At 55.7% G+C, this 14,484-nt stretch overlaps 1 protein-coding gene and 1 pseudogene across 1 annotated transcript in view; one reads left to right on the forward strand and one right to left on the reverse strand.

Annotated features, from left to right (window-relative positions):
* LOC105538266 (galectin-9-like) overlaps positions 1-5,461 on the forward strand; it is a 23,918-nt gene extending 18,457 nt beyond the window's left edge. The window contains exons 4-9 of the mRNA XM_011978071.1: positions 1,158-1,211; positions 1,727-1,777; positions 2,412-2,453; positions 2,907-2,995; positions 3,147-3,309; positions 4,730-5,461. Coding sequence (XP_011833461.1) covers positions 1,158-1,211; positions 1,727-1,777; positions 2,412-2,453; positions 2,907-2,995; positions 3,147-3,309; positions 4,730-4,876 — 546 coding nt within the window. The 3' untranslated portion in view covers positions 4,877-5,461. The remainder of the gene's footprint in view (positions 1-1,157; positions 1,212-1,726; positions 1,778-2,411; positions 2,454-2,906; positions 2,996-3,146; positions 3,310-4,729) is intronic.
* A 1,804-nt stretch (positions 5,462-7,265) lies between these two features.
* Positions 7,266-14,484, reverse strand: part of LOC105538267 — a 17,715-nt pseudogene continuing 10,496 nt past the window's right edge.

Here is a 14,484-nt window from a genome sequence, read left to right on the forward strand (position 1 = left end):
AGGCCCTCTCGGGCCACCATGCTTTTGCATATGCTGTCCCTGGTCCCGGAAGCACCCTCTGCCAGCCTGTCCCCAGCACACGCCTAATTGCCCTTCCATGCTCTGCCTAAGTGTCTCTCCTCTGGGAGTCCTCCCTGCCCAGAATATTGTTGGACACTCCCGCCATGTCGCCATGGAGTCTGTACATATCTGTGCCATGCCAGTTCACAGCACCCCATTGTAACTGTGTTTGTGTGTCTGTCCCCGTCACTCCACCCCCATCTCCCTATGCCCATGAGGCCCCAGAGGGCTAGGACCGTGGCTTATTCATTTGCAGAGTGCCTGGCACTCAGTAGGGGCTCAGTGAATGAATGAATGTGGAATGTGGTTCTCACAGCCAGGGAGAATGGGATACCAGCCAGGGCAAGAACAGTCTACTGGGTGGGGCAGGATCCAGGATAAGGAGGCGAGCAGCCCTTCCTCTGGCCACTCAAGCAGTGGGGACTGGGAGGAGGGGCGCTTTGTCTACACAGTCCTCCTATGGCCCATCACGGTACAGACAGGGCACCTGCCTCCTGCCACGCTGACTTCAGTACTGGTTGAGCCCCAGGGAACTTTTGCAGGGCAGCCCAACTTTGGCCCTGGCCCTGACCCTGGGGGTGACAGAAAGTGTGCTGGATACAGTCAGACAGAACTGGCTGCCGTTTTGGATTTGGTCCCTTCCACCTCGGCGAGCTTGGGCAAGTTGCTTAATCTTTCTGAGCCTCATTGCCTCGCCAGGGACACAGGAGCTGAGGCTGCTTCCCTCATTGGAAAGCACTGAAGCCCAGGAATCGACCCACAGCAGGCCTTCAACAAATACCCCTTCTCACCTTACGGGTGAAATATGGCACTGAAAGTAACGCTCTTGGCTGTGGGAGCTACAGAAAGCAGTGAGGACTCCAGCAAACCCAGCCTCCTCTCTCTGGAGAGGAATCAATGGGGATACCCTCCCCCCAACCCCAAAGCCCTGTGCACCTGGGGGTAAAAATCTGGGGGCCAGGGGCTCAGGAAGGCTTGCTTGGGAGAAAGAGGGAGCCGGGTGTGTCTGGGGAGGCATTTCTGAGCACAAGAGACTCCCTGGAGTTCTGCCATCGTCTCTTCCCGTTCTGTGGTGCCCGCGATAACCACCGTTCTGACTCTCCTCACCCCTCCAGCCTCCCGGCGTGTGGCCTGCCAACCTGGCTCCCATTGTAAGTCTCTTGCTTTCTTTTTGGATCCTCTTCATTTTGGCTCTTCTGGGCTCATGGAGGAGGCGGGGCCAGGCATTGGGCCTCTCCCATTGGGAGTGGGGAGGGCAGAGGCCAGGCCCTTGACCGTCTGCCCGGCCTGGCGAGGTGGGGGGTTGGATGTGGTTGGCTGGCCGTGATGAAACAACCTGAGTTGCCAGCCTGTGGGCAGCCACGGAAGACCGTGACCCACATTCCCTTCTCCCACCTGCAAAGGGAGGCTAGGCTGAGAGACGTTTCCCTGAGAGGAAAGATGGGCCAGAGCCACCAGCGTCCCCATCTGTCTTCTCCAGGGTTCTAACCTTTGCCCTCCCTCATCCCCTTGAGAGAAGAAACAGCTGGACCCACCCTCTGTGGGGTCTGTGGGGCCATTGGGCTGATTACGCCCCCTGGAGGTGCCTGCCGTGTGGCGCCCTCTGGTGGGAGCTGGTGGCCTTCACATGGGAGAGCCTGAGTGAGAACTGGTTTCTTTCCTCTAGACCCAGACAGTCATCCACACGGTGCAGAGCGCCCCTGGACAGATGTTCTCTGTAAGTCTACAAGTTCTGGCCAGTTCACAGCTGGACAATGTCCTCCTTCACCAAGAACTAAACTCCCTAGAGACCTAGAGTCAGGAAGAAAGCAGTTTAGCAAGGAGGATGGGGACATCTGGGGCTGAGTCCTTGGCACAGGTGACATGTGGCTAAAGCTGTTCTTGGGACAGCAGAGATTCTGGAAGAAGCAGGATTTATCCATTGGTGGAAAAGGCAGGTCCCCTAGAGACCGGGAGGGAAACTGGTCCACCTGTCACCAAGTGGGGAGTGCAGTGGCCCCAGCACCCGAATGTGAGGCTCCTGGCCCTGCATCCTGCGTCCCCGGGATGTCACTACAGATCACAGGCTTAAGCTGTTCTCCTGATGGTATAAATCAGGCCGGAGGCTTAGAATTAGTGGGGCTGCCTGTGGAGGGGTTGAGGGGCAGGTGACCGTGGTGGGGTCCGGGAACACGGCAGGAAGTTCCAGGAAGGCTAACATGAAAAGGGAGGTGGACGGGAGAGTCCAAGGGCCAAAGCCTCACGAGATCAGCCTCACAGTGGAGGCCCCTCTGGAATGCGTGAGTGCACGTGGGTGAGTGCTCGTGCACACATGCGCTCTCCCATTGAATTTCCTGGTTTCTTTTCAACAGACTCCTGCCCTCCCACCTATGATGTACCCCCACCCCGCCTATGTAAGTGGCTTCTCAGGGAGGGCAGAGGTTCTGTTTGTGGTGGGCAGGCTGGGGGTGAAGAGCCACTGCAGGGGTATCCACTGGCCTTGCAAAATGAAAAGCGGTCCTTTGGTAAGCTGAAGGGCTTCAAAGCATCCCAGTGAATTAGAAGACTGTAGAGAGGAGCTTTCAACCTTAAAACTGTCATGTCAATGTGAGCACATTGCATGGCCCTCCCTTTTCACTCCACGAGTCTTGTTGTGTTTGGCCAAAGTTCCTTTCGTGACACTAATCTAAGCCCATGAATTTGAGGAGCACTGGAAAGTTCCTTTGGCTTTTACGGAACCAAGTAAAGCTGTCACGGGCTTCTTCTCAGCTGACAGCCCAGAGTCATGGGAACTGGTACAGTCCTCCCCTTCCGTGTGGCGGCTGCCCTGGCTGCCACTGGCTGCTCTGTCCCCCTTCTTCCCACAGCCAGTGCCTTTTGTCACCACCATTCCGGGAGGACTGTATCCATCCAAGTCCATCATCCTGACGGGCACTGTCCTGCCCAGTGCTCAGAGGTAAGGCAAGGGGTCCAGTGACCTCTGGGAAGAGAGAGTCCTTCAAGGTCATTCCAGCCATTCCCCTGGCTTCGGGCAGGCTGCAGATGATGGGGAGGAAATGGGGCTCAGAACTCAGAGGACAAAGCTTCAGGTGGGCCACCCACCCCAGGTTCCACATCAACCTGTGCTCTGGGAGCCACATCGCCTTCCACCTGAACCCCCGTTTTGATGAGAACGCTGTGGTCCGCAACACCCAGATCAACAACTGTTGGGGGTCTGAGGAGCGAAGTCTGCCCCGAAAAATGCCCTTCGTCCGAGGCCAGAGCTTCTCGGTGAGGCACCGCAGTCTGGAGCTCGGAGAGGCTCCTACGGGTGCACAGGGGGAGGGGTAAAGGAGGTCTGGGGTGCCTTGAACAGGATGGGGGCAGATGCCTCTGGGATGAGGACCCAGAAGAAGAGAAGGTGGCCAACAAATTATTATTATTATCATTATTTTCCTGCATGAAGGAAGTGTTGGAATCTGCTTTTTCAGATGAGGAAAGAAACTCACAAGTGCAGGTTACTTGCTTGCGGTCACACAGCCAGTAAGTGTCAAATCAGATCCAAGAAGGAGGTGTTTTTCATTTCTTCACTTATTCATTCAACAATGATTTTCCTGTGGCCCGCTTTGTGCAGGAAGCAGCCCGCGTGCTGGGGGCGCAGTCATGAAGCAGGCAGACCGGGTCCTGCCTCCAGGGAGTTTACAGTTTAGGTGGCGAAGGAACAAGGAAAGTAAAGCATGGACAGATTGTCACAGATAACGACAGTGCCACGCACAAAGCAAAACAGAGCGATGAGATAGAGACAGCCTGGGAGGGGCAGCGAGGGCCAACGTGCAGAGGCACGGGTGTGGCCTGTCCAGGAACAGCAGGCAGGCGTGTCCGCCCTGACTACACATTCAAACCACCCAGGGAGCTTACAAAGGAAATATCAGTGCTGGGGCCCCAGCCCAGGCCAGCGAGGCGGTCAGCTGGGCATTCGCATTTTAAAAATATGCCTTAAGTGATTATACTCTGCAATCAGAGTTGAAAATGGCTGATGTAGGGCTTTGCAGCCATGGAAAGGAGCTTGGATTTTAACACAGTGAAAAGCCACACAAGAGTGTTTCAAGCCAGGGAGCAACATTCTTTGATTTGTGGACAGCTGTGTGACCTCGGGCAAGTGACTTAACTACTCTGTGTTTCACTTTCCTCATCTACAAAATGGAGTTGATAATCATATGAGTCTCCTAGAGTTGTAAGAATGGAATGAGACAGTATCTGTAGCATGCGTAGGACAGTGCCTGGCACATGGCGTGTGTGATAGGAGTGTTAGCTATTGCGAAGGAAAGGAGGTTTTAACATTTGTACCCTGACTGCCTCATGGAGAAGGCAATGGGGTGGAAAAGACAAGTTAGGAGGCTGATGCTGCAGGAGCCCAGGCCCGGAGCACTCCTGTGTGCTGGGCCCGAGGGATGCAGACACCACAGGCCACCGCTCCCGTCCCTGATGGGGTGGGAACAGTATTGTAGGCCAGGGAACAGTACAAGGGAAGGAGCACGCACAGCCTGTTTAGTGAAGCGTCGTCGCTCAGTGGGGATGGAGCGCAGATGAGGGGCTTATTAACGTCTGAGGAGGGAAGGAGGGAGGGAGGGAAGGAGGGAGGGAGACAGGAGGCTGCAGTGTGAGTGGAGGACTTCCCAAGTGTAGTGCAAACGGCATGATCTCTGCACAGGTGTGGATCTTGTGTGACGCGCACTGCCTCAAGGTGGCCGTGGATGGTCAGCACCTGTTTGAATATTACCATCGCCTGAGGAACCTGTCCGCCATCAACAAACTGGAAGTGGGGGGCGACATCCAGCTGACCCACGTGCAGACATAGGCGGCTCCCTGGCCCTGGGGCCGGGGCTGGGGTGGGGCGCAGTCTGGGTCTTCTCATCATCCCCACGTCCCAGGCCCAGCCTTTCCAACCCTCCCTGGGATCTGGGCTTTAATGCAGAGGCCATGTCCTTGTCTGGTCCTGCTTCTGGCTACGGCCACCCTGGAACAGAGAAGGCAGCTGACCGGGATTGCCTTCCTCAGCCGCGGCAGCACCTGGGGCTCCAGCTGCCCAAATCCTACCACCCCAGGAGGCGGGCACAGCCAGGGAGAGGGAGGAGTGGGCAGTGAAGATGAAGGCCCATGCTCAGTCCCCTCCCATCCCCCACGCGGCTCCACCCCAGTCCCAAGCCACCAGCTGTCCACTCCTGGTGGGAGGTGGCCTCCTCAGCCCCTCCTCTCTGACCTTTAACCTCACTCTCACCTTGCACCCTGCACCAACCCTTCACCCCCTCCTGGAAAGCAGGCCTGATGGCATCCCACTGGCCTCCACCAACTGACCGGAGTTCAGGGGACTGGACTCTTCAGGGGACTGGCTCCTTTCCCAGTGTCCTTAAAATAAAGAAATGAAAATGCTTGTTGGCACATTCATGTGGGTTGACTGTGGCTGCTTTAATTCATTTGGAGACATTTTGGAGTCTGTGGAATCGGGCAGGGGTGCTGCTGAAAGGAGTGGGACGGGAGAGCATGGACTCCCTTTGGGCAGGGGGTCCTGACCTCCCACCTCCTCCCAGAGGGTGTTGGAGAAAGCAGGCTGGGGCTCTAGCCTTTTGGGCAGGAGTCTCGGACACAGGAAAGGTGGTCATGGGGGACCCCAGGAAACAGCCCCAGGCCTCCAAGATGGGAGAGAGGCTGGGGCAGAGCCTGTGAGGGCCACAGCAGGGCCAGAGCTGGCTCCTCAGACCTGGCGTCCCAGTGGGAGGAGGTGGCTTGGGGAAGGGGTGTCAGGAGAAGCCGATCCAAAGCACCGTCTGGGTGTGTGTTCCATTGTGGGTCTCCCTGGCATTAGGGGTTAGGGCTTGTGTGGGAAAAGTGGTTCTGTGTCCATGTGTGGGGTTCTGCCAGCCACTGGGCCACCACCAGACAACCCAGCTCCATGTCCATGTGATGCCAACACATCCTGCTCAACCCAGCAAGAATTCAGTTCCTCAGGCCCCAGTGTAGTCTTCGGAGCGGTGGCACCAGCAGCAACTGGGAGCTTGCTGGAAACGCGGCATCCTGTGCACCCCCGCCCCCTCCACACACACCTACCTAAGAGATCAGAGTCTTCATTTTCACAACACCCCAGGGTGTCGTGTGAAGCTCACCTCAGGCAGATCACCTGAGGTCAGGAGTTCGCGACCAGACTGGCTAACGTGACAAAACCCTGTCTCTAGTAAAAATAAAAAATAAAAAAAATTAGCCGGACGTGGTGGCAGGCACCTGTAATCTCAGCTACTCAGGAAGCTGAGGCTGGAGAATTGCTTGAACCCAGGAGGCAGATGTTGCATTGAGCCAATAGATAATGCGCCATTGCACTCCAGCCTGAGTGACAAGGGCGAAACTCTGTCTCAAAATTAAAACAAAACAAAACAAAACACAGCACAACAACAACAAAAAAACAAACCTGGGAAGCCCTGGTACAGGAGTGGACTCCTGGCCGTGTTGCTGAGACACACAGCTGTTGCGCAGGGCACAGAGCTTTTCTGGAGTCTGAGGTTGGTAATGCACCTTCTCCTGCCACCTGAAACTCTGCTGCTAGAAATGGGAGGGAAGAGACAGGGGCAAAGTCGGCCAGGGCGGCCAGGAGGCAGACACCAAACCCGAGCTGGGAGCCATGTGTTGCCAGGACCCCAGTGGCCCCTGCTGAGCTCCTTCATTGGTTCTGACCAGGACAAGGAAATGGGGCTCAGTCTCTTAAGAAGCCTTCCTTGGCTAGCTCCAAACCCAGGAGGGTCCCCAGTCCCTTGGAAGAGGATGCAGTGGCTCACACTTGCCTGGACATGCTGCCTTCCCAGGGGTCACATCCATATGAGACAAATTCACATGGGACAGGTGGCCCCAGAGCAAAACGCTTTCTAAGGAAGGATCTAAGAAGAAGCTCAAGGCCTTCCCTGAAGCGCTGGCCTCACGCGAGAATCCCGCCCTCGCCAGACCCCGTGTCAAATCCTTCATGTGGGAGACAGGCCTGTGCCCCATGCCCTACCACAGGTCTTTGGACAAGCACGAAGCTCCATCTGCTGCTGTCACACCTGGCAGCCATTTCAGAGGAGCCATGGCCTGCCTGGGGTGTCCCTCTATGGGGGATCTGTTCAGGCTGTGACATCCACCAGCTCCCCACTCTATATAACTCAGGGCCACGTTCCCTACAAAACATCCCACCCCACACACACACATACAGTGTGATTAAAGTAAAATTCCATCATATAAATATCTCCATCAAGGAACCATACAGGGAAGACCCAAGTAGCCGTTGGGAACAGACTAGGGTGTTAGTTTTTTAAACAGAGGCATAAATAACTGTACACAAGGTAGTTAAACACACAGTGCCGCAACAGCACCACCTGGTGGTCACTTGAAGTGGTGCACTCAGCAGCGGGTTCCATCTTTCACCCACTTGCCAGGTCTAGCATCGAAGATTTCGTCTCCAAGGGACCAGGGAGGCCCCAGCTTGAGAGAGGAGGCTCCGATCAATCCAGGGTGCTACTTGGTAGGAGGTCAAGTAAAGGGCTTGATGGGGAACGAAGTGAAAAAATAAGATGTGAGGCTGGGGGATACCACTTTCCTCCAGCTCCCCAGGCCCTGTGACCTCAGATAATGCAGAGCTGGCTCCTTGGTTAAGTTCTGTGCCGGCAGCTTTAACCCCTCCTGTGGGCCGTCAGAGGGCTGACATCTCCAGGCTCCTGGGCTGCACTGCCGCCTGGTCCGCTTGTAGGTAAATACAGCACCAAAGGTATCCTCATGAAAGCACTTCTGGCTCTCTTAGGTGGAAACAGAGACCAACGTGTCAAGTCCAGGCTGGGATGAGCCCCTGGGGCTGCCCAGCTTCCCTGTCACATGGACCTTCATGAGCCATCTGTCTTCCCAACTGTCATACTTAGATTGTGCTGGAATCTGGTTTAGAGCCTAAACCCACTCAGCACCTGCTCTGGAGCCGGCCCTCTAACCATCTCCAAAGCTTTACTTGGCATTCCCATGCCCTGCCCAGCGCTCACCCCCCACCCAAGACGCTCCAGGAAGTGTGAGCTCTGAGATAAATACATTTGGGAAACGCTACGTCCTTGCTTTGCTCCCAGCCTTGAAGGGTCCCGACGCACAGCAGCACGTTGAAGCCCCCCAGAAGCCTTGTAGTAAAGCAACGTGCTTGCCTTGGCTTAACTAAGCATGTCCCAGGCTATTCGACCTTGGAACCTTTTTGATGCCAAATATCTACTGACCCATTCAACCCATTTGGGGAAATGCCTGTTATCTCCTCACTGTCCTTCCAACACGCCAGCTTAACTCCCACCCCTGGGCCTTTGTACCTGCTGCCCCCTCCAGAACAGCCCCGAGTGTTTCCTTCAGTATCCACGGGGCTCCTCCTCGCTATCTCAGGTTTATTCTCAGACGCCGCCTTCCAGCTCTGCCTTCCCTGGCCTATTTAAAATTATACTATTTAAAATCCCTATTTAAAATTACACTCCCCAGCGTTTCCTGGGCTGTTTCCTGCTGTTTTTCTCTGAAGCACTACACCTCTTTCTTTTGGGTTTGTCAGCCCCAGAAGAATGTAAAGAATTTTTGCCTGATTCATTTACTGGTCTCTCCCTAGCACACAGTAGGTGCTCAATAAATGTTCAGTTGAACATATGAATGTGTCTTAGGGAGAGTATGGAAGTGACAGTCACAGGCTTTGGAACCACAGAGAGGCAGACTGAACTCTAGGCTCTCACTGCTGTGGACCCCGTAGGCCCCCTTCCCTCTGAAAAGCAGGGTGCCTCCCTCATAAAGTCCTCGGCAGGACTGAATGAAATGCCACATGAAAATCCCTGGCAAGCACTTGGCCCCGTGGAAACCCTTGATAAATATCACTATTATCTTCATCAGTGAAATGCAGGCCCTTGCTGCCGCGGGGATGAGGGTGAGCAGACGCCGGCCTGGGTGTGAATAAGAAGTGTGAGGTTCACACGAGGCTGACGGGGGCAGCCTTGCTCTCCCCTGTGTTCACAGCCTTGCTTTGGCCACACAGATACTTTCTGAAAGGGGGTTTGGGGAGAGGCCAAGGAGACTCTCCTGCCCCCATTCCACAGACGGCAAAATGGAACCCATTCACCCGACTTCCCAAAGCTGCGACCAGTCCAGGATGTGCAGCGGGGCCTTCTGACAGCCCACCCAGCTCAGATCTCAGCCACTGCTAAGATTCTCTTGGGGTCCAGAACTTTTCTGGGCCTGACTCCCCTGGGTCTACCGGCCACCCCTGGTCCTGGCTCCAGTGGCCTGTGCCCTTGGCCAACACCCTCAGCCCACACACCCATTACTATACCTTGAGCTGAAAGAAATAGTCCTCGACCTGCTCCTCATTCAAGTTCAGCTTGGCAGCCACCAGCTGCTTCAGGGTGTGGGCCACATCCCAGGCCATGCGCACATCCCCACAAACATAGAGGTGGCCCGGCTCCTCATGGAGCACACGGAGCACCTCGCTGGCCAGCTGCTGCCGCAGGATGTCCTGAACATAGACCTGAAACCAGAGGAAGTGGTGGGTCCAGTCCCCAGCTGCTGGGGACAAGGCTTGCAGACAGGCCTGCTGGCCTCAGGGAGGCGGGGAGAGGGCACTCAGGGCTGTGGAGTGAGTCCCCTCCCAGCCAGGACCTTGCACGGGGCCAGGCTCAGGATGAGGAGGAGCACAGATGCCCAGGGGGCTGGGCTGGGAGTAGAGAGATAAATGCTGGACACAGTCCTGCCCTCGAGGAGCTGACCATGCAGTGGGGCTCCCAGACTGTCCCTGAATTTGCCATGCTTCAAAGAGGCATCAATAAAGGCAGTCCCCCTACCCAGGGCTCTGTCTGTACTCCAGAAAAGGTAGCCTCTCAATGCAGACTGTCCATCAGGTCTCTGCAGGGTACGGATCCTGGGCTTCCCAGTGAGAAGGTCCAGGAGTCAGTTGGGGACTCTCTCCTCCTACTCCACACGGGCTGCCCACTGGCCCCAGCATTGGGCACAGAGCACTGGACCCGAGAGGTGCCCTGATGGGACAAATGTGTGAGGGCTGAGAGTCTGTTCTGACACCCCAGGCTTAGGAGACAAAGAGGCCCTGGGGGCAGCAAAGCCCGTCTGAGGGACGTGGTGGAAGCATCGGCTGCCCTCCAGCCTTTCTGGGCTTGAGCATAGCCAGCCTGGATCACCTCTCCCCGGGCAGTTGTGTGTCCCGGGGGCCTGCTGGGGACTTCAGCAGACTGGGCTCTGGGGTTAACTCGCGTGTGACCTAGGTTAGTCCTGGACCTCTCCGGGCCTGTTGCTTATGCTGTATGACAGGGCGTAACGCTCTTCACAGCATCACTCTGATGGTTGTGAACTACCTGCATTTTAGAGCTCAGGAGCTGAAGGCTCAGGGAGGCGAGAGGCCCTTGTGGACCCAGGGCTCACCCTGGAGCCTGTGCGTGTAATGCTTCACCTGCTTTTAGGCTGCATTTACCTTGGGCTTGCCAGGCAGGCGGGAATAGACGTGTGCACCGCATGCAGCACCCGCTTCTGGGTCATCTCCAGCATCTCCTCGCGGTAGGTGGCGGTCCTCATCTGGGCGACAGCACCAGAAGACCAGGGTCCTGCGGCCTCCCGGCACTACTACCAGGAGTCCCGGGTTGTTGTTACCAAGTTGGCCACCAGAGGGCGCCAGAGCGTCAAGTCCAACTGGAATTCTCACTTCACTTCCACAAGTATCCTAGCTAATTAATAGCATTAGCCCCATTTTACAGATGAGGAAACTGAGGGCCAAGGCATTCAGATCACTCATCCATAGTCACACAACTGAAAGTGCGGATGTAGAATTCCCTCAGCCTATCAGAGGTCAAAAGCAGGGACTTTCCCATTACCTCCACTCCCGGGAGAGGGAGCCCCGGCTCCAATGCCGGAGACCGGACGGTGGCCGCTCTCACCCACAGAGGCCCGCACAGGGAGGCAAACTTGGGAGTCCTTCCCTTCAGAGACGTACAGGAACCGTTTGTGGGGCTGCAGTTCTGCTTCTAGGCAGGCACTGCCGCCTGGTGCCCCTCCCACCTGGGAAGCCTCCAGCCTTGTGCTGGGAGTCATGGAGCCGCTGCTGCCAGAAACTGCGGAAGGGGGCGATGTCTGTCCAGGCCTGACCAGGATGCAAGGATGGGAGGGGTGCTCGGGGAGCTGAAGAAGACAGGAGAAGAGGGGGCTAGTCCTCGGACACCCCGGGCCCATACACACACAGGATGGCTGGGGAGCTGGGCCTGTGGGGGGCTGGTCGTGAGCTGGTGGAGAGGACAAGCAGCTGCTATTTGATTTCCCACGTCCTGCAGGCTGCTTCACCTCTGTCCGGCCACCAGCACCTCCCCCAGGTCCTTCTGAAAAAGGGCCAAGCTCACTGGACTCTGGGCCCCTCCATCACTGCTGTCATCGCTGTCCCTGCTAGAGACAGCCACAGCGGTGTGACCCCAGTGTCTTCTTTATAAGCCAAGGGGCCCCGAGGGGCACCAAAACCTCAGATCCCTCCCTTTCCTCCCGGAATCCCCAGGGATCGGCGGCCCCACAAGGGACAGAGCGGAAGCGGTGCTTACTTTCGTATGAAGCAGGGCACTGGGTCTCGGGGCTTCAGGCTGTTGAGCCATGTGCTGCAGACGCCGCGGTGCAGGGGACCCTGGCCATCCGCAACGATAACACAAAGTGACCAACGTCCCCCACTGCCCATGCGCAAACCGTGCCAGCTGCTCCGCCCACACCACGGCCTCCTTGGACGCCCCCACTCAGGCACTCTCAGGACTCAATGAGCAGCTGTTTGTCCTCCTGGCTCTGAGCGCCACCCTCTGAGAGCGCAGAGCTGAGGAAGGTTGAAAGGGACTTAGAGAGGCTGCAAGCTGCTCCTTCTGCCAATGCGGAAACCGAGTCCCGGAGAGGAAAAGTGACTTGGACAAGGTCACTCAGGTCGTGGCGGAATCAGGTGGACAGCTCAGGTTCCCTGACTCCTACTCCAGTGCTCCTTCCAAAGACTTTCTCCAGGAACACCCGCAGCTCACCTCTGAGCTCCACTGACAGCAGCATGAAGTGACCCCTGGGGTGGCCACTGCTGTGTGCGCTCATGAGCATGGCCCTTGCTGGCAGAAACCCTGGGTGGTGGATGAGCTCCGCGCATTTCAGCCTGCTCTGGCGCCTCGCTTTCCTCCTCAGTGGCCCCTCCTGGGCTTGTAGAAACCCAGGAGGTCTCTCTGGGTTCTGTTCCCTTTACAGTGGCCCAGCACTTGAAGAAGGCCTCCCACCAACTGCAGAGGTCCCCCTGGTTTTCCTCGGGATTGAATCTTGCTCTCACAGGACATGTCGGCCTCTCCTCTCCTGGTCTGGGTGGGTGTTCTCTAGCAGGGCAAACAGTCTCTGGCCAGTTTTTAGACACCGTGTTTTTGCTTCCTAGAGGACAGAGGACTCAGAAGTGTGGGCAGCTCCCAGCTTTGCCAACCCAGGCAACTCTCAGTTACAGAGGGCAGGGCAGGGGGCAGAGGCCAGTGGTGGAGCCGAGACCACCTGGACAAGACCACCTGGCCTCCCGCTATGTGGCAGCATAAACCGGTCCCCTGCCACCCCGGCCCACTTCACTTCCCTCGGTGACCCTGACCTTTCCTTCTTGGCTTCAGCACAATGAGAATCATGTAATTATTTCTATGCCTATCTCTCCACTGCTGCCTCTAGATGCTCCCTGAGGGCAGGGCTGATGTCTGCTGTATTTCCCCACCCACCCTGGTACTGAACATGGGGAGGTTTGAAATAAACCGTCACTAAATGAGCTCAGTGAGGGAATGAACAATCAATGCAGAATCTCCCCTGCGTTCAGGCTGCACGATCAGGAAGACTGAGGACCACTGGCCTCCCACCAAGGGTTGGGTGCTCTCCACGTCTGATCTCATTAAATTGTCGCCAGAATAGTGGGACAGTGGAGTGGTGAAGGCTTGGACTCAGCAGTTGGACTACCCAGGTCTGAATCTCAGCTCTCCACTTACTAACAGTGTGACTTTCTGTGCCACCTGTAAAATGCACACAGTACCTACTCCACATAGTAACTGATCATATACACGCAGAAGGCTTGGTTTAGTGCCTGGTTCCTAGAGATCGCTCCCACACACCTCCTATTACCATAAACAACTCTGGGGTGTGGGTGTTGCCTCCCTCCTTGAACTGATGAGGGAGCTGAAGCTGAGTTGATGAACACATGCCCAATAAGAGGGGGAGCACGAATGCTCCAGAGCCTCCTTCCTGGGCTCTCCTCGGGTGTGGGACATCACCACAGCCACAGTCAGGTGGATCTTTGTGGGCGTGTGATCCAGGCAGGAGCTCATGGAGTAGAACATGGGCTTCAGAATGGGGAGCTGGGAGAGCAGGAAGCCAGCAGACACCCACAGGGATGGGAACTCCTCCAGCACCTCCAGGAACGTGGGGCTATTGGTGAACTTCCACTTGGTGTACTGTGAGGGCAAGTGGAGGGTGATGTGAGTGATTCAGGGAGCCTGCCCCGCTTTGGGGAAAAGGCTGACACAACCCAGTATTCATTCATTCCTCCACTCACTCAACAAACAAGTCCATGTGCCAGGCACTGTCCAGGGTGCTGAGACTACCAAACTAGAGAAGAAATAGTTCCTGTCCTGGAGGAACTCAGTCCAGTACATTTATCTAACTTATGTGACCTCCACTATCAGCAACTCGTGGACAGGGGTCAAATTTTTGTTGCAACTTAATTTGGGGCAAGGCTTTGGAACCAATCAGACCTAGGTTTAAACCTTGGCTAGGTGTCCTCACTGCTATGGAATCTCGTCCCAATTACTTATGCTTTGTGAAACAAGGATAGCATTGCCTGCCTTGTGGGGATGTTATGGGAATTAAATGAGAAAGTATGTGCCAAGTTAGTACATTGCAGCCACAAAATGATGGTGGTGGAGGTAGTTGGAATCGATATAATTAGCTGTAATGATGATGATAATAATGACAGTCAGTGCCTTTTGCAGACTTGGAACCAGACGGTTGCAGGTGAGTTAATGCATTCTCTCATTAACTTATTAATTCAGCTGTCTGTCTGTCACTCTGTCCATAATGCCCATTTATCCATTCATCCACACCATCCATCCCCCAATACATCTTAAGTGACAAATTTATTCCAGTTTTGGGGAAAGCAAAGATGGATAAGAATGGCTCCCCTTTCTAGCTAATATTCAAGGCAGTGCACTTGGGTTGCATCCTGCAGACACTTGGAAAAACCCAGTTCATTCAACATAGTTGTGTTGTGTTACATGGGACAGTGGATGATGCCTGGCTTCCCACCAGCCTTTGACAGGTCTCACTTTGGGAACCTGGGTGGATCCCTCTTGGGAGTTAAAGACCAGCTCTGGGCTCTGGCTCCCCACATGCTGGGACCCTCCACATATTCCCTGCCCACCA

Source organism: Mandrillus leucophaeus, unplaced genomic scaffold (genome assembly GCF_000951045.1).
Source record: "Mandrillus leucophaeus isolate KB7577 unplaced genomic scaffold, Mleu.le_1.0 Scaffold1889, whole genome shotgun sequence".
Lineage (NCBI taxonomy): Eukaryota > Metazoa > Chordata > Mammalia > Primates > Cercopithecidae > Mandrillus > Mandrillus leucophaeus.